A 19,024-nucleotide genomic window follows, 5' to 3' on the forward strand; every position below is an offset into this window, starting at 1 on the left:
GAGAAAAAGAGAGGGAGAGGGAGAGAAAAGAGACAGAAGGTGAGGAAGAAAGACAAAAGGAGAGAGGAGAGAGGGAGGGAGTGGCTGGATGGAGAGAGAAACAGAAAAAGAGAGAGGGATAGAGAGGGAGGAGGGAGAGAGAAAGAAAGCGAGAGGGAGGGGCTGTGTGAAAGAGAAAAAGAGAGGGAGAGAGGGGTGGGTGGGAGAGAAAAGAGACACAGGGAAAGAGAGGGGGAGAGAGAGAAATAAAGAGGGAAAGAAAAAGAGAGCAAGACAGAGAGGGGAGGCAGGGGGAGAGAAAAGAGACAGAGGGAGAGAAAAGAGAAAGACAGAGAGAGAGAAAGACAGAGAGAGAGAGAGAGAAAGACAGAGAGAGAGAGAAAGAGAGAGAAAGACAGAGGGAGAGAGAGAAGAGAGAGAGAGAGAGAGAGAGAGAGAAAGACAGAGAGAGAGAGAAGACAGAGGGAGAGAGAAAGAGAGAGAGAGAAAGAGAGAGAGAGAGAGAGAGAGAGAGAGAAAGAGAGAGAGAAAGACAGAGAGAGAGAGAGAAACAGAGAGCAGGGAGGTGAGGGAGAGAGAGAAAAAACAGGGTGAGGAAGAAAGACAGAGGGAGAGAGAGAAAGAGAGAGAGAGAAAGACAGAGGGAGAGAGAGAAAGACAGAGGGAGAGAGAAAGACAGAGAGAAGGAGGGAGGGACTTGGTGAACAAGAAACAGGAGAGAAAAAGTGACAGAAAAAGAGAGAGAGACAGAGAGAGGGAGAGAGAGGACGGAGAGGGAGAGAGAGGATGGAGGGAGGGAGAGAGAGAGAGGACGGAGAGAGGGAGGGAGAGAGAGAAGGAGGTATATTTGGATCGGCTCGAGGGCTCCAGGTTTAGCACCAGATGGTTTAGAGGAGCTGGAGTTTGTCTGCAGATGAGAAAGAAGAAGAGAGAGAAAAAGAAAGAAAGAGAGGGAGGAGAGAAATGGGGAGAGTGTGGAAAGCGATAGACAGAAGAGGAGAAAGCGAGGGAGTGCAAATAAAAATGAGGGCTGGAGAGGGAGAGAGAAAGAGGGAAGGAAAGAAAAAAGGTATAGACAAGAAGAGAGAGAGCGGGAGAAGTTCAGAACAGAGTGAGAGAGAGAGGGGGACAGGACAGAGAGCGGAAGAGAGAGAGAGAATGAAGAAAAGATTAGATGCATGGAGAGAGAGAAAGAAGAAGAAGAGGAAGAGAAAGAAAGAAAGAGAGGAGGAGGAGAGAGTGAACAACATGCGTCAAACTTCTGTGTCTTTTTTAGTTTTGCTGTTGTCAAGATGGAAAAAAACCAAGAGACTTTTGTGCTGTGAAACAGGGACAGTGATTCAGAACAAGTGAATTATCACATTGTTTGTTGCTATTCGTGTTGTTGTGTCCTTTGGCAAGACACTTCACCCACCTTGCTTGGTTTGGCTGCGGTGTGTGACTGGTGGTGGTCACATGGTGCAGATTGGCAGCCTGGTTTCCATCAGTCTGACCCAGGGCAGCTGTGGAGTAAATAAAACTGGAAAGAAACTTTGCGAGGTCGATTTCATGCCGCTGGTTTGATTATTTGGTTCACACCAGAAAATAAACTAGTTCTTCTGTAGCATCTAAACTCCAGCATGTTCCACTTTCACACTGTTAGACGTGTTCTATCAAAAATGACTAGACTCAATCAATTTAAATTACAAAAATGTTTCCCCTGCAATCCGTGTATCATTCGTTCATTTGTTTTTCAATATAAAACCAAAAATAAGAAAACGAAAAAACAACAGTTTTCTTCGTTATTTGTCTCCAAAACCAAAATGAAAAAAACGGATAATGATTCGTTTTTTCAGTTTGATATGGAGTCAAGTGGACTGAGACCATCACTTTTTTGAGAACTCAGTCTGTTTAATTTAGTGCAGACTCGAGTGTGATTGATGCTTTCACACCAACTAAACGATTCCATGGAAATAGAAAGTTAAAACAATACTTCAAGATACATTTTATGCCACACTGTGGAATATTATTAGTCGGGCTGGCGCCACCTACTGCCTCCGCTCAATTTAATTTCTCTCCAGTGACTAGGTCAGGAATCAGAATACACTAAACAGTTTGCAAGAACCACAGAAGTGTGAGTTCAGGCACCAGCCAATCAGCGAAGAGACAGACATTCTGTGTTGGCAACGATTCCGGAGATCGAGGATTTAAAGCTGGAACAAAGAGAATGTTTGGTGAATTTTATCACTTAACAAAACGTTATTGTCCTTTTTCCTATGGGATTTGGGAAAAGCTTAATATCCCAGTTAGTCCCGTTAGCGGCGCATTATGTACATCACGACCAAACAGCAGCGATTGGTTAATAAAAAAATAGAAAGGCTAGAATATTATAGCCAAAGGAACATTTCCATGGATACAAGCAGGAGAAGACCCTCCTCCAGGTCAAATAAGAGTCAGGTTTGTGGAGTATGTTTTTAGTGCATTTAACACACACAAAACATGCTTTAATTTTTGTATTTCTGTCCCAAAGTTGCACACTGTGGCTTTAAATGACTAATTCACAAACTTTATTTACAGTTGTTGAAAATGTGCTATAAAAATCAAATATATTATAATTACGTCACCAAAAACTCTCCACTGTCTTTTCTTTCTCCAGGTTTGTGATCCACCCGAACTCCGGCCTCATCTCCACTCAGCCCTGGACCAGCCTGGACGCAGAGGTCCGGTCCAAGTATAACTTCTACGTGAAGGCGGAGGATTCAGACGGGAGGTACAGTCTGGCCGAGGTCTTTGTGAGCGTCGTGGACATGAACGACCATCCCCCCGAGTTCAACGACAGACTGGTGGAGAAGACCATGATCATCGGCTCCCCGGTCAAAGTGGAGGTGAGGGCTTTGTCTGGGGGAACGTGTGGATCTGCAAGTGTAATTTAGCTCATTTAAAGGTGCATTTTGTGAGTTTTCTGGTGGAGGGTCCTTCACCTGCTTGTCTCCTAAAAAAAATGTTTTGCTTTGCTTGAAATGATCTAGCCAGGCTGGTCCCACCTGGTGCCTCCGCTCCATTTCATTCTCTGCAGAGAATTGGAATACACAACACAGTCAGCAAAAACCCTGTAGTTGTAGACCGCGCACCGACCAATCAGCTGTGAGCTGTGAAGTCATGACGTCAAACTCGTCACCTCTGTCTGTGTCCCTTTTGTGGAACAGCACAGCGAAGCAAAAACTAATCTAAATGTATGTTAGAGTGTTGGCACAGAGGACGCCAGCAGCACAGAGCAGACCTACCGCGACATGTGGCTGAAGTTTGCCTAATAAACGTGCACAAATACATCTGTGTTTGTCACGACGTGTGTTTGGTTTGGTAAATGTGCAGAGGTTAAATCCCACTGTAAAACTAGTAAGGCAAGTTTATTTGTACAGCGCAATTCGTACACAAAGTAATTCAAAGTGCTTTACAGAATAAGAAATACATTAAAATCATAATAAAAACAAATCAAAACATAAATAATCATGAAGATTAAAATTAAAAAAGAAGAGTGCGGAATGAAAACCTTTCAGTTATTTGCACAGTTAAACAGAAATGTTTTGAGTCTGGATTTAAACAGCGTCACAGAAGAGTCTGTCTCACATGTTCAGACTGTTCCAGGTTTTAGCTGCATGAACCTGAAACTCTGACTCCCCTTGTTTAGTCGTGACTCTGGGCACCAGCAGGAGTTGGTCCCTGAGCTCCTCAGAGTGTGAGATGTTCATATGACACTAACATGTCACAGATGGACTTTGGTGCTCGGCCATGGAGACACTTGTACAAGCAGAGCTGCTTTAAAGTCTCTGAGCCACAGGAGCCAGAGCAGAGACCTGAGCACAGGACTTATGTGCTCGTTTCCTAGTTCGAGTGTTTCTTGGATGTTCTGGATGTTCTGGATGTTCTGCAGCGTCTCACAGCTCGTTTGGAGAGACCAGTGAGCAGAACATTACAGTATCTAACCTACTGGAGACAAACGCATGGATAAGTTTCTCCAAGTCTGATTTAGACAGTAAACCTTTGATTTTTGCTATGTTTTTTTAGATGGTAAAAGGCTGCAGATGTTATTGATTTGATGTGGCTGTTAAAGTTCAAGTCTGAGTCCATTATTACCCCTAGATTTCTTGCCTGATTTGAAGGTTTTAGAGAGAGAGACTGGAGGTGACTGCTGACACTGTCCCTTTGTTTCTGTGGACCAAACACTATGACTTCAGTCTTGTCAGAGTTTAGCTGGAGAAAGTTGTTTTGCATCCACACACTGATCTGTTGGATGCAGTGACCAAGTGACTCCACTGGTCCATAGTCTCCTGCTGCCAGAGAGACGTAGATCTGAGTGTCGTCTGCATAATTGTGGTAGGACACGTTATTGCTGCTTATTAACTGGCCTAATGGCAGCATGTAGAGACTTGAACAACAGGGGGCCCAGGATTGACCCCTGAGGCACCCCACAGGTCAGGGCCATGTGATCTGAGACACAGTTTCCAATTTCAACAAAATACTTCCTGTCTTCTAGATAGGACTTTCTTAGTAAGTAACTACTTAGTACTAACCATGTAACTCCAGTTAGGAACTTGAAAAAACAGGTTTAAAAATCCTAATCACTGTCTTCACTTTTTTCAGTTTTCTGTAAAGTGCGATTGAAAGTTCTCTTAAAGAAGGGGTTCTTAAACTGAGGGAGAGGGTCCAAAAAAGAGGCGCAGAGTGTTTAAGTCCAGTACAGTTTGCTTGGCTTTGTAGTCGGTCGATCATTTTGACTTGGACATTTTATAAGTAGCTCGCATGCTGAAAAAGTGTGGGCACCCCTGGTCTAACCCAAGTCTAGACCAAGTATAAACCCGGACCTTTACACCGTTTTCTCTCCAGGCGATAGACGAAGACGCAGAATCCCCCAATAACCTCATCGAGTACTCCATAATGAAAGCGGACCCCGACAACGCCTTTGACATCAACTCGGAGACGGGGGAGATCTACCTGAAGCCTTATATAAAGTCCATGGAGATCGTGCAGAACATCACCAGACAGAAGGACTGCACCTGGTCCCTCGTGGTCCAGGCCAAAGACTTAGGATCCCCGTCCTTCAGCACGACGACGGTGGTCAACATCGACATCACGGAGGCGGTGAGTACAGAGCCGGGCCAATCCGGGCCAACGCTGTAGATAGGCCTCTGCTGTGCTACTGCTGCTGCTAATACACAACACACTGGTTCATTTCAAGAAAGCTGTTTTGTTTTGTTTTTTTTTTCCCAAAGGATAGCACTGGTTATTTGCAGTTGGTTATAATTTAATATTTACATCTATTACCAGTTACTTACACTTTTATATTTTTGCTCTTCCATATACATTTTAATACAGGGTGTCCCAAAAAATTTGACATCATTTCTTAAGCCAGTAATTTTGGCAGTTTTTGTTGAAATAATCTCAAATTTTCACAGAATGTACAGAAATAGATCAAGATTTTATATGTGATGTTTTACTTTTTGTTCTGTTTTCAAGGTTGAGCCATTCACTCCCAAAGAGAAGTAATTCTGTCCTTAACATTATTTTAATTTGACTTGCAAAACTCATATGAATTACATTTGTTTGGGTAGATGCGCATTTATAGCAAATACAATGGGACCTACGAGTGAACCCTGAGGAACCCCACAGAACAGAATTAAGATTTCGCAAATTAAATGTTACAATTTTTTCGAATCCATGTATTATTTGTTCATTTGTTTTTCAAAATAAAACAAAAAAAAAGAAAACGAAAAAAGAACTATTTTCTACTTTGTCTCCAAAACCAAAATGAAAAAAAAAAAAACAGATATTGATTCATTTTTTTCAGTTTTCGATTTTGTGTTTAAATGAAAAATGGAAAAAACAGATAACGGACTGAACCAGGACTGAACCAAGGCTAAAACCAGAACTGAAACTGGTCTCAGTCCTGATCTGGTCATGGTCTGGTCCTGGTCTGGTTCCTGTCTCAGTCCTTGTCTCAATTCCAGTCTGGTACCGGTCTCAGTCCCGGTCTGGTCCCAGTCTCAGTCTCGTCTCAGTCCTGGTCTGGTCCCGGTCTCAGTCTCAGTCCCAGTCTCAGTTCTGGTCTGGGCCCAGTCTCAGTCCTAGACTCAGTCCTGATTTGTCGTGGTCTGGTCCTGGTCTGGTCCCAGTCTCAGTCCCCATCTCAGTCTTGGTCCTCTTCCCGGTCTCAGTCCTGGTCTGGTCCTGGTCTCAGTCCCAGTCTCAGTCCTGGACTCAGTTCTGGTCTGGTCCCAGTTTGGTCCTGATCTCAGTCCTGGTCCTGTTCCTGGTCTCAGTCCTGGTCTGGTGCCAGTCTCAGTCCCTGTCTCAGTCCTGGTCCTGTTCCTGGTCTCAGCCCTGGTCTCAGTTTGGTCTGGTCCCAGTCTCAGTCCCAGTCTCAGTCCTGGACTCAGTTCTGGTCTGGTCCCAGTTTGGTCCTGATCTCAGTCCTGGTCCTGTTCCCGGTCTCAGTCCTGGTCTGGTGCCAGTCTCAGTCCCTGTCTCAGTCCTGGTCCTGTTCCTGGTCTCAGCCCTGGTCTCAGTTCTGGTCTGGACCCAGTCTCAGTCTCAGTCCCTGTCTTAGTCCCAGTCTTAGTCCTGGTTTAGTCCTGGTTCAGTCCGTTATCCGTTTTTTTTTTTTCCATTTTTCATTTAAACACAAAATCAAAAACTGAAAATCAAATCTTTACTTTTATTTTCATTTTGATTTTGGAGACAAATAATGAAGAAAATTGTTGTTTTTTCGTTTTCTTATTTTTGGTTTTATTTTGAAAAACAAATGAAGAATGAAACACAGATTTTTTTTCTTATGTATCTGCAGAAGTATTTACAGACATTTGCACAAGTCAAATTCATCAAAATAAACCACTGCTATCCTTTATACATATAATTTAACACATTTTATCTTTGTTTTTATCATTTTTTCATTTGTTGATTTTGCCATAACCCGCCTTGTCTCTCGTTCTTTGTCTTTGTCTCGTGATTTGTGGCTGTTTTCAGATCAAGGGCAGAATTATCACGTACTTTCGAGGCCTCAGCAAACGTCCGCTCACGGTGTTCGGGATCTGTTTCAGCATCCTCACCTCGTTCATTTTACTCACCGTCTGCATCTCCACCATTTTGTACTGTAACTCTGTGAAAAAGTCCAGAATCAACCCCGAAAGTAACTATATAAAAGTGATCCGGAGAGCCAAGTGATCACGGCGTGGACCATGTGTTCAACCAGCGGATTTTATAAGACTTGAAGAGACTATTTTTATAAGGTGTTGATTGAAAATGTCGTGAAGTATTTATAACTCTGAGTCCGCGGAGCAAAGGAGGGAGGCTGCTCTAGCTGAGGAACTTCACGGACTTTTTTCCCTAATAAACATTATGTACATTTACTGCAGGGTTGTTCCGATATCGGTGCTCGTATCGGCGAAAGCTCCGATACCTCACGTTTTTCAGGTACCAGTATCAGCAAGTACTCAGACCACTGGTGCGATACTACTCCGTATTTTCCACAGTGAGGACCTGTAGATGAGAACAAGTAGAAGGTTAAATGTAAACTATAAAAACTAAAAACACGTTGATAATGACAGAAAAGACATTTATCATTTGACACTCTTTGATACGTTCATTTAATCTTTAGTACAGGGTCCTGCACAGGGTCGGGCACCTGCAAGGACGAGCAAATAGTTGCTGAAAAAGGCTGGTTTTAACGTTCTGGAATTTTACAGGGCGGGTAGAGATTACACACGGGAGGGTCAGGACTAAACCAGGACTACACCAGGACTCATCTTGGACTTAAGAGAGAGAGAACCCCAAGCGAGAGAGAAAGTGCGATCGTGCATTGGCTGTACTTACCTCCGTGTGCGCGGAGATCTGCTCCGGTCCTTTCCATTGCGGTCACCCGACGGTCTACGCGGGCGCACCTCCAAGCCCGTCCCGACAGTGAGTCCTGGTTCAGTTCTGGTTTAGAACTAGTACAGTCCTGGTTCAGTCCTGGTTCAGTCCTGGGTTAGTCCTAGGTTCTCCTAGTCCTCTCCAAAAACAGACCCGTGCAGGACTTTAGTTTGGACGCTGAATTTAGTTAAAAAACTGCGTTATGGAGAGTGCGGCCTGTGAACAGAGGTAACAGCGGGGTCAGCTCTATGTTCCCTTATTTCTAAGATTTAAGTAAGTAAGTTTATTATTTATATAGAGCTTTACACAGACATTTGTCACAAAGAAGCTTTACAGTTCATTATTCATTCACTCCACACCCAGTGGTGGTAAACTACTATTGTAGCCACAGCTGCCCTGGGACAGACTGACTGAAGTGCGGCTGCCAGTCTGCACTATCTGTCCCTCTGACCACCACCATCACTCACGCACACTCCACTTTCATACTTGACAATGAGGATGAAGTGTCTTGCCTAAGGACACAATGGCAGTTTTTACGACTGTCGCCCTCCTGTGGCTCCTGATTTTCCCAGTGTCTCTCATCCAAGTCCAGATCAGGCCCAGACCTGCTGAGCCTCTGAGATCTGACGGGATCAGGATTTGACAAACCGGTGTGGACAAAATTAAACTCTAAGTCAAGTCATTTTTATTTTTACACTGCATTTAAAGAGATGATTCAGAGTCATTTCAACCTGGAATCCTCTGCACCGTGACCTCTACATTACATCTGTATTCATCTGCTGCTGGAGAATAGTTTGGGTGTAACTGACGACCAAAACTGGGAGAAATGGGGATAAATTCTGATACAAATTGATGATAAAGGAAATGTGGGAACATAGACGCTGGAACACAGACACACTCCTGCAACAGCACTAACTCGGACTTTGTTTACTCTGTCCATATCCATGCTCTCTGAGGATGAGCGTCTTTTTACAGGCCTCCCTGTTGGTTTTATCCACACTGTGATAGAAAGTATCAGACGTTTGGAAACATGTGATGAAACTTCCGGTGTAGTTCCCGACTCTGGGCTCGTGATCAAACCCACTGAAGTAAATGTGATCAGCGGTAAAACGAAGACTGCAGACGTATGTGCTGTTTAGAATCATTTTGAATTTGTCGCCTCGTCTCTTCTTATCGCATGTTCCCAGTGCACTCAGAGTCGTGTGTCGGTGGGGAAATGATGAAACCTGAGGTCTGATTGGAATTGTTGATTCGCCGAACATAACCGAACACTACAATGACCTGGAGATGAAGAAAACTGGGACATTTTCAGATTTTTCTTAGATTTCGTCAGAATTACTACACAGAATCCAAACAAAGTCGTCATCGCGTGTTTCCAAACGTCTTCCTGGTTTGTGAGCGTGAATAGAGTTTATTAGAAAAGTATACATCAGGGTTATGACTTTTTGAACTTTTTTTTCCAAAATCAAAGTCCTGCATCATGATTGGATGAACTTTTTGGTATTTGAAGAAACCAAACTCCATTTTCAACACTCTTTTAAAAAAGTTCCCCCGAAACCAAAAAAATACTCAATACACATTACAGCCGATGATATGAAATGCAAAACCGTGCTAAGTTCTCACAAGGGTCATGACAAGTCCATTTGACTGAAAATGGATCAATAATAAGTTGTACTGCCGTCAGAATATACTGGAGTTTCACTTTCTATTCTTGCTTTCACTTTATAAACCATTCGATTCGTCGTTGCTCAACCAACACTGACAATCATCATGTTTGGACTTTTACTGGCCTATTTTATATGATCTTTATTTGTTCCTGTGTGATTAAAGAGAAAATTGCCTTTGGTTATTTTACGATTGAACAGATATTAACCTTCTAACAAACTTTTTCACTCGAGGGCCACAAAGGGTTCTAAAATTTGATGGAAGGGCCGAACCAAGAGCAGATGGATGGAGTTTTTTGGCAATCCACCTCATAAGAGAAAAAATAACATGGGATATGTAGAAACTATGTCCCATGTTATTCAAATATCCCATAATTGAAAATCATTACAAAGTTCTACAACTAAATATCTGTCTTTCAAGTCCCATGGTATTTACTATTTATTGAAAAGAGTTTGAAAAACACTGAAAATTATTATTATTATTATTGTTCTTAAGAAGATTAAAGGGCCGCATATGGCCCCCGGGCCGTAGTTTGCCCACCCCTGTTCTAACAGTTTTATTCTGGTTGTTGGTCGGCTTTACCAAAACTTCATTTTGAGTCCGGGGAGACTTTTTTCAAAAATATGACCAACTGCAGGTCAGTTCTTTTCATTACTAGCAAAAGTTCATCAAAATATGATACAGGGTCTAGAGGCTGTAAAAAAAAAAGTTATAACACTAGTAAACATGCTTCAATCAGATCTATTTATGGTCAAAAAACGGTATCGGAACAACACTCATGTACTGAATTGCATTTGGTCTAAATTAATATAGATTTGGTCAGGCAAAATTAGCTTTTTTTGCTGACAACCAGTAGCAGGGATGTAACAATAACCAAAATATCCTGATATCGTATCGTCAAAAAAAGTCTCACAATAATATCGTGGCCTGTCACAATATATCGAATTACAAGTTCCTTTGCTTAAATGCAGATTTTATAGCAGCAACAGCTTATGAACATCGGGAACTACATTTCCCATGATTCATTTCAGCGCAGACAACATGAAGAAATATGTTTTTTACTTGAATTCTCGGGATTATAACAGAACTAATTCACACCAAAATCTTGTCAAGGTATTTTAAAAGTAAAAAAGCGTCTTATCTACTATTATCTTAGCCTCTTTAAAATATCGTACCGTGAGATTTGGATATCGTTACATCCCTAACCAGTAGTATTTCATATTTTTTGTGACAGACATTAGAATCAGAATCATAAGTTTCATTTCCATTGTCACTGAACAAAATTCACAGAGTAGGAACTTGCTAAGACTAAATGTATTTTATCGTGTACCTTTTGGAATAAGCCTTTAACTCTCTGTAAATCAAATGTCTCAAGGTCTACATTAACACGTTTTTAACACGTTTTACACTGTGAAATAATTCATGTAAAAGACGTGAGATGGAAGAGTTCTGTTCAAACAGTTCTTATAGATCACAGCTCAGGTCATGTGTTTATGTTTGTGAGCTCAAATTGGTTTTTGTGATCTCCAGGCCGCTCGCCCTTCGCACAAATTAACTCTTTTGTTGTTACTGTATAAGATCTAAAACTGGTATTTCAATTTCTGGTGCAAATCTGAAAATAAAGAACCTTTTTTTAACGGTAGAAGCATTATAAAGTCATTACACAATCCCAACAGGAAACTAAAACTATGGAGTAATTAAGCTTTCAGAAATGTTCGTCTGCGTAGGATCGAAATCGGTGAATATTTGGCTGTAACTGAGCGTAAAATAAATATTTATAAACTCTAGAATGAGTCCAGTCGTACAGAAAGTGTGTTCTGTGTGTTATCCAGCGGAATAAGAGTGGAAAAGTTAAGAATTACAATCACGGAATGAAAATTTAAGATTACGTTTTCTTCAGAACGAATACAAATTCACGGACGCGACTTTACTGTCCTGTCCTGGTTTAGTTCTGGTTTAGTCCTGGTTTAGTCCTGGTTCAGTCCTGCTTCAGTCCTGCTTCAGTCCTGGTTCAGTCCTGGTTTAGTGTTGATTTAGTCCTGGTTTAGTCTTGGTTTAGTCCTGGTTTAGTCTTGGTTTAATCCTGGTTCAGTTCTGGTTTAGTCCTGGTTTAGTCTTGGTTTAGTCCTGGTTTAGTCCTGGTTTAGTCCTGGTTTAGTCCTGGTTTAGTTTTTAGTCCTGGTTTAGTCTTGGTTCAGTCCTGGTTCAGTTCTGGTTTAGTCCTGGTTTAGTCTTGGTTTAGTCCTGGTTTAGTCCTGGTTTAGTCTTGGTTTAATCCTGGTTCAGTTCTGGTTTAGTCTTGGTTTAATCCTGGTTTAGTCTGGTTTAGTCCTGGTTCAGTCTGGTTTAGTCCTGGTTTAGTCTTGGTTTAATCCTGGTTCAGTTCTGGTTTAGTCTTGGTTTAATCTGGTTCAGTTCTGGTTTAGTCCTGGTTTAGTCTTGGTTCAGTCCTGGTTCAGTCCTGGTTTAGTCTTGGTTTAATCCTGGTTTAGTCCTGGTTTAGTCTTGGTTTAATCCTGGTTCAGTTCTGGTTTAGTCCTGGTTTAGTCTTGGTTTAGTCCTGGTTTAGTTTTGGTTTAATCCTGGTTTAGTTCTGGTTTAGTCCTGGTTTAGTCTTGGTTTAGTGTTGATTTAGTCTTGGTTTAGTCCTGGTTCAGTCCTGGTTTAGTCTTGGTTTAGTCCTGGTTTAGTCCTGGTTTAGTCCTAGTTTAGTCTTGGTTTAATCCTGGTTTAGTTCTGGTTTAGTCCTGGTTTAGTCTTGGTTTAGTCTTTGTTTAGTCCTGGTTTAGACCTGGTTTAGTTCTGGTTTAGTCCTGGTTTAGTCTTGGTTTAGTCTTGTTTAGTCCTGGTTTAGTCCTGGTTTAGTCCTGGTTTAGTTCTGGTTTAGTCCTGGTTTAGTCTTGGTTTAGTCTTTGTTTAGTCCTGGTTTAGTCCTGGTTTAGTCCTGGTTTAGTCTGGTTTAGTCCTGGTTTAGTCTTGGTTTAGTCCTGGTTTAGTCCTGGTTTAGTCCTTATGCGGCAAAAAAGTCCAGCATCTCGATCAGTGTTTCTTCTGCTCGATAAATTCTGCCTGTGAAGTGATGTCGTATTTTTGACCGTAAAGTCGCGTGTGTGAATTTTTATTAATTCTGAAAAAAAAAAAAAATAAATCGTAATCGTACATTTTCATTTCATGATTGTAATTCTTGACAGATAAAATACACACAATATATTTTCTGTACGACTGGACTCATTCGAGAGTTTACGAATATTTATTTTATGCTCAACTACAGACAAATATTCACCGATTTCTGCCAAAATAGTTGTAGTTCTGTGTTTCTCCACATCACTGCTGCACTATTTTTATTCGTGTTATTTTGTTAACCTACTAAACCTTTGGGATTATGACTCTACTAAAGAGATCTCAGGTTAATCCACGAGTCTTAATAGGGTTAAAGTGTCCATGTGTCGCCCATAAACAAACTCTGAATCCATGTTGTTGTTTTTTTTTTATTTATCTTTTTGTCTTCCTAACGTGCTACATCTCTGTGTATTATTTCTACATTTAGCTTTTGCTCTTGCTTCGCTGCTTTGTCATAAAACATAATAACATTAATACAGTTTAAGCTTTGTCAAGGTTCTAGATCTGAGTATAGAGACTTTGCACCGTCACGTGACCCTATGACAACAGTACCTACGCCGCCATGACACCGGGTACGATATGTCACTGACTTCAGCAGCATCGGAGAAACGTGGGCAGGTTTTGTTGTGTATTTGGTTGTTCTAAACGCTCTGAACGGGATAAAACGATTTGTTTCTTCACTGTTCCTCTGGAAATTACTCATCAGGATCAAACAAGGAAATTATCGAAAAAAACAAACAGGATTTATGGCTAGAGAACATAACCCGCGAAGAGATTTCCAATGTTACCATCAAGACTCACTCCCGTCACTTTCATCAAGGTATTTACTATTTAAATGGTTTCATAGTTTATTTAATGAGAGAAGCACATTTACTGAACTAAAATGTAAAAAGAAAACATTTGCAGTGTGAGCGGCAGTAGAAACTGTATCTTCCAGCACATATAAACATGTCACTCGTCGTAGGACCAATGTTTTCTTTATTGTCTTGTTTATCCACAACTATGTCTTCTAGAATTAATCTCTTTTTGTGAGTGGATCTTTCTAACGTTCGCGAGGATCTTTTCATGGTCGATTCTTTCGAGGTTCGGCTCACAGACTCTTCGACTTGTGCGTCATGTTGATCACAGGAGCCCAGTGTGGGTTCGTTGAATCGTAAACTAGTGCAGGTTTTCCTGGATAAATTAATGAAATTTTAGTTCAGTAAATGTGCCTCTTTCATTAAATAAACTATGAAACAATTTAAATAGCAAATACCTTGATGAAACTTCAGGTGTCTTGATGGAACCATTGGAAATCTCTTCGTGGTTTATGTTCTCTAGCCATAATCCGCGTCTTTTTTTCGATAATTCCCTTGTTTGATCCTGATGAGTCATTTCCAGAGGAACAGTGAAGAAACGATTCGTTTTATGTCTTTCAGAGCGTCTAGAACAACCAAATACACAACAAAACCTGCCCATGTTTCTCCGACGCTGCTGAAGTCAGTGACATATCGTGCCCGGTGTCATGGCGGCGCAGGTACCGTTGTCATAGGGTCACGTGACGGTGCAAAGCCTCTATTAAAGGTGACCAGATTTTTCTAAAATAAAAACAGGGACACTCCCAGTTTGTGGTGGCTGGTAATAATAAAACTGTGAACAGAGTGTAAATAAGGAAAATAGTTCTGTACTCGGCCGTTCATGACTAACGTGAGTCAGGATAGTCACATTTTCTTTGTGTTTTGGTCGTTTTTAAGCAGCTTTTCTCTATTTTACCAAAACAAATGACAATGTATGTGTCTGTTTACTGTTGTCAGGGGTCAGATTGGTCAAAAATAGCGACACCTGGGACATTTCTTGGACAAAACTTGGACAAATTAGTAGTTTTGGAAAAATCTACTGGGACTTTTTTGATGATTAAAATGTTTGTGTTTCGTATGAACTTTGTACAAGAAGAGGTTTAACAAAGACTTTTAGTATCACAGTCATGATTTAGCCTTTATTTTTTTATTGAACCTTATCGAATCAGTTTGACATATATCGTATCGAAGTGAAAGCTCACTGTATCGAGGTATGTATATCGTATCGGCAAATTCTTAATGAAACCCAGCCCTGTTTGATATAAATAAAATTGTAAAAATAGTGAATTACATTAATCCATGTATCATTCATTCATATTAGTTTAATATAAAACCAAAAATAAGAACAATTTTCTTCATTATGTCTCCAAAACCAAAATGAAAAAAAAAAAACAGATAATGATTTGTTTTTTCAGTTTTCGGTTTTGTGTTTAAATGAAAAATGGAAAAAAAAAAAAAAAAAACGGGTAACGGCCATTTCCCATTTACGTGACTTCTGTGACTGCGATGTCGGACTTCTGCAAAGCACACGGACTGAACCAGGACTGATCCGGGTCCAGGACCAGACTGGAAAGCAGAGTGGAACCAGAGCTTTGACTCCGAGCTTTGACTCCGAGCCTCCGCGGGGTCCGAGCCTCAGCTTCGAGCTCCGGTCCTGCCGTGGGTCTCGGTCTGGTCTCAATCTGGTCCCGGCCTGGTCCCGGCCTGGTCCGGCCTGGTCTCGGTCTCAGTGCTGGTCTCAGTCCCAGTCTGGTCCCGGCCTGGTACTGGTCTGGTCTCGGTCTCAGTCCCGCTCTGGTCCTGGTCTGGTCCCGGTCTGGTCTCGGTCTCAGTCCCGCTCTGGTCCTGGTCTGGTCCTGGTCTCAGTCCTGATCTCAGTCTCGGTCTGATCCCGGTCTGGTCTCGGTCTTAGTCCCGCTCTGGTCCCGGTCTCAGTCCCGGTCTGGTTCCTGTCTGGTCCTGTACCTGATTTAAGTCCAGCATCACAGTTTAAGTCACGGAAACGGAAAACGGTCGTTATCCGTTTCTTTTCCATTTTTCATTTAAACACAAAATCGAAAACTGAAAAAACAAATCTTTATCTGTTTTTTTTTTATTTTGGTTTTGGAGACAAATAATGAAGAAAATAGCTTTTTTTTTTTTTCATTTTTTTATTTTTGGTTTTATTTTGAAAAACGAATGAACGAATGACACACGGATTGACATTGTCCATTCTCGACTCATTTTGGGATTTATGTCTTTTTTTGCCTTATGGTCAAGCGTGGATTTTCTGTATTTTAGCTAAAGAAATGTATTTATTGTTGGCGGGTATCAAATTGTTCAAAAATAGGGACAACTGGGACATTTCTTGGACAAAATGAGTGGGTTTGGATAAATCTGCTGGGACATTTGGACACAGGGTTCAAAACTGGGACTGTCCCGGGTAAATATGAACGTCTGGTCACCTCACACATGCTTCAGAATCATATCCACAGCTCCTGTCATTTCGTTCCAAACTAAATGATCCATCTTGTGTTGCAGGATCACCTCAAAGGGCCGATGGCGGCTTTTTTAATGCGCAGTAGGGACAATCCGGTGAAGGCCGTAGTCATGGTAATCGCTATAATCAGTATTTTGGTAGGTGTGACCGCCATGTTGTCCGCAGCTTTGTTTTTACGCAACTCCAAGTCCAATAAGATCACGCCAGCCCGACGCGTCATCAGAAGACGACCGCCGGATCAACGGCAGCGACAAACCCCACGGATCTCGACGTGGAGGCTGAACATGCCGCTGTTCACGCTGTCAACGCCGGGGGAAAAGTTTCTCGTCGAAGATAACGACGGTGTGGGCGATTGCGAAGCCGGCGCGGTGGGTCCGAGGGGTAAACCGACGCCCCCTTTGCCTCCGCCGCCGCCGTGCGCGAGCCGGGCGGGGGACAGGCCCAGAGCCGTGCCCACCATATCCGGAGCGCTGGCAACGAAGGCGTCGATGAAAGCTAAAGCCAACAGACGTAAAGAAGGAAACATCAGCTCGGCTTTGGTGTCAGAGCTGAAAATGAAACTGGAGCAGAAGATCATTGAGAGTAATAAAGGGTATTATTGTTGAAATGTTTGGTTCGTATTAAAGAGACTCTTGCCACGTTTACATGAGAGCTTTAATTCCGAATAAAATTAATTTAATTCTGAATAAAAATTATTAATTCTGAATAAAAATTAATTCTGCTTTAAAAAGACCAAGTAAACACTTAATTCCTACTAAAAATGTTTATTCAGAATTAGAGCCCGACCGATATGGATTTAGTTGTGGCCGATATGAAACCGATATAATGGGAGTTTTGAGCTGCCGATATAATCACCGATATATTTAGTGATGTAAAAATTCACTGTAAATCTTGAATTGTTTAAAAAACGTAGGTTTGGCTCTGGTGGATTTTAAATTGGGTTTATTTAGGCAACATTTATTGTTATTCTGACTCTTTACGTCATATTTACAGACAGTATTTTGGACTAATGGTATTTTTGCATCACATTCTAGACACTAGTGATGGGGATTCCAGTTCTTTTTAGAGAACCGGCTCTTTTGGCTCGGCTCACTAAAAGCTGCCGGCTCTTTTGACTCCCAAGCGGCTCTTCAGATTGTTTTGTTGCAGGCAGGACTAAACCAGAACTGAACCAGGTCTAAACCAGGACTGAAAAAGGACTAAACCAGGACTAAAACAGATCTAAACCATATGTAAAACAGGACTAAACCAGAACTGAACCAGGACTGAGCGTCGGGACTCGGTCTCTATCTCTCTCCGTCTCTCGAGTCCAAAATTAGTCCTGGTTTATTTATTTCTGAGAGTTTCGTTTTCAGCCGCTGCCGCTGTCAAACTCTCACGAGTCTGCACGCGGCGTGAAGAGAAAAAAGGTGAGAGAAAGAGAAAACACGGCTCCCAATCTATTCAGAATTAAACTTAATTCCGAAGTAAGTGGGTGGTTTGTTCAGATTTTGAAGCCGAATGAATTTATTCCTCGATAATAAATCCGTGTATCATTCGTTCATTTGTTTTTCAAAATAAAACCAAAACTGAGAAAACAAAAAAACAAAAATTTTCTTCATTATTTGTCGCCAAAACCAAAATGAAAAAAACAAATAATAATTAGTTTTTTCAGTTTTTGACTTTGTGTTTAAATGAAAAATGGAAAAAAATGCAATGTGGGATTTTTGCGCCACATGTGGACAGAACCAGGACTGAACTAGGTCCGGTACTACACTGGAACCAGACCGGGACTGAGACCAGGACTTAGACCGGGACCAGACCAGGACTGAGTCAGGAACTGAGACCGGACCGAGACCAGGACCAGACCGGGACTGAGACTGGGACCGAGACCAGGACCAGACCGGGACTGAGAACGGTTTAGTCCTGTTTTAGTTAAGTCACGTAAACGGGAAACGTCCGTTATCTGTTTTTTTCCATTTTTCATTTAAACACAAAATCGAAAACTGAAAAAACGAATCATTATCTGTTATTTTCATTTTGGTTTTGGAGACAAATAATGAAGAAAATAAAGTTTTTTCGCTTTTGTATTTTTGGTTTTATATTGAAAAACGAATGAATGAATGATACACAGATTCTTGATCATGTGAAAGTTTATTTTTCTTCAAAATAATTCCGGTCGTTCAGTTCATGCTCGTTGTGTCGCCCTTCGATCCGGCTCCACCAGTCGTGGCTTCGGACTTTCCTCCACGTCTCTTTGGATTTGTGAGCGGGATGTGGGAGTGGGCTGAGGTAGATCAGCCTCACGCTCAGTTTGTCTTCTTCCTCTCTTCTCCGACGCTCTTCCCTTCTCCTCCTCAGCCGACAGACGTAAAGTGTGATGAGACAATTCTCCAGCTGCTGCGCAATTATCATCTTAACCACTGCGGGAAAAGTTTGGCTCGTGTTTGTGTCCGTGGAGTAACGACAAACCGAGATGACAGAAAAGCCGGGAGCAGCTGAAGTGTTTGTTTTCTTCCGGTCGACGTAAATACGTTTGTGTCTCTGTCCAATCAGAACCTTCCCCACCTCCAGACGCTGAGCGGAATTAAATAAAGACGATTTAATGTGTTTTCATGTAAACGTCAAGTCAGAATTATTATTTCCATGTGAACTCGAAGGAGAATATTTTAATTCAGAACAATTAATTCGGAATTAAAAAACATCCTGTAAACGTGGCCATTACAATCCTACATGACACTTGCAGATGACACGTCTACAGTAAACGAGACAATATTTAAAGGTTGTATAGAGGATTTTTTTAAGGAAAGAGAAATCCAGCGACAGTCCTTTTTCAAATGTAGTGCACGCGTGACACCACCTTCCTCCTCCTCAGGTCCCTCGAGAAATAATGTAGAGACCGACACCTCAGTTTTTAGACCCCTTCGTCTGCTTCAGTCGCACAATCACTGAAAGGAATCTCCAAGAATCACCTCAGTTTGTCTTCGCTCCTTTTCTCCTTCTCTTCGTCTTTCAGCGACCTCAAAAACCGACTTTCTTTTGCGGCGAACTGGTCGTGGAT

The 19,024-nt window shown here is 41.7% G+C and overlaps 1 protein-coding gene across 1 annotated transcript in view; it reads left to right on the forward strand.

Moving 5' to 3' along the window:
- Window positions 1-16,589, forward strand: part of LOC110169104 (cadherin-related family member 1) — a 71,735-nt gene extending 55,146 nt beyond the window's left edge. Inside the window, exons 15-17 of the mRNA XM_055150244.1 lie at window positions 2,636-2,864; window positions 4,864-5,118; window positions 16,026-16,589. Coding sequence (XP_055006219.1) covers window positions 2,636-2,864; window positions 4,864-5,118; window positions 16,026-16,589 — 1,048 coding nt within the window. The remainder of the gene's footprint in view (window positions 1-2,635; window positions 2,865-4,863; window positions 5,119-16,025) is intronic.
- Window positions 16,590-19,024: the final 2,435 nt, after the last annotated feature.

This window comes from Boleophthalmus pectinirostris, unplaced genomic scaffold (genome assembly GCF_026225935.1).
Source record: "Boleophthalmus pectinirostris isolate CB_2022bp ecotype Guang Dong unplaced genomic scaffold, ASM2622593v1 HiC_scaffold_14, whole genome shotgun sequence".
Lineage (NCBI taxonomy): Eukaryota > Metazoa > Chordata > Actinopteri > Gobiiformes > Gobiidae > Boleophthalmus > Boleophthalmus pectinirostris.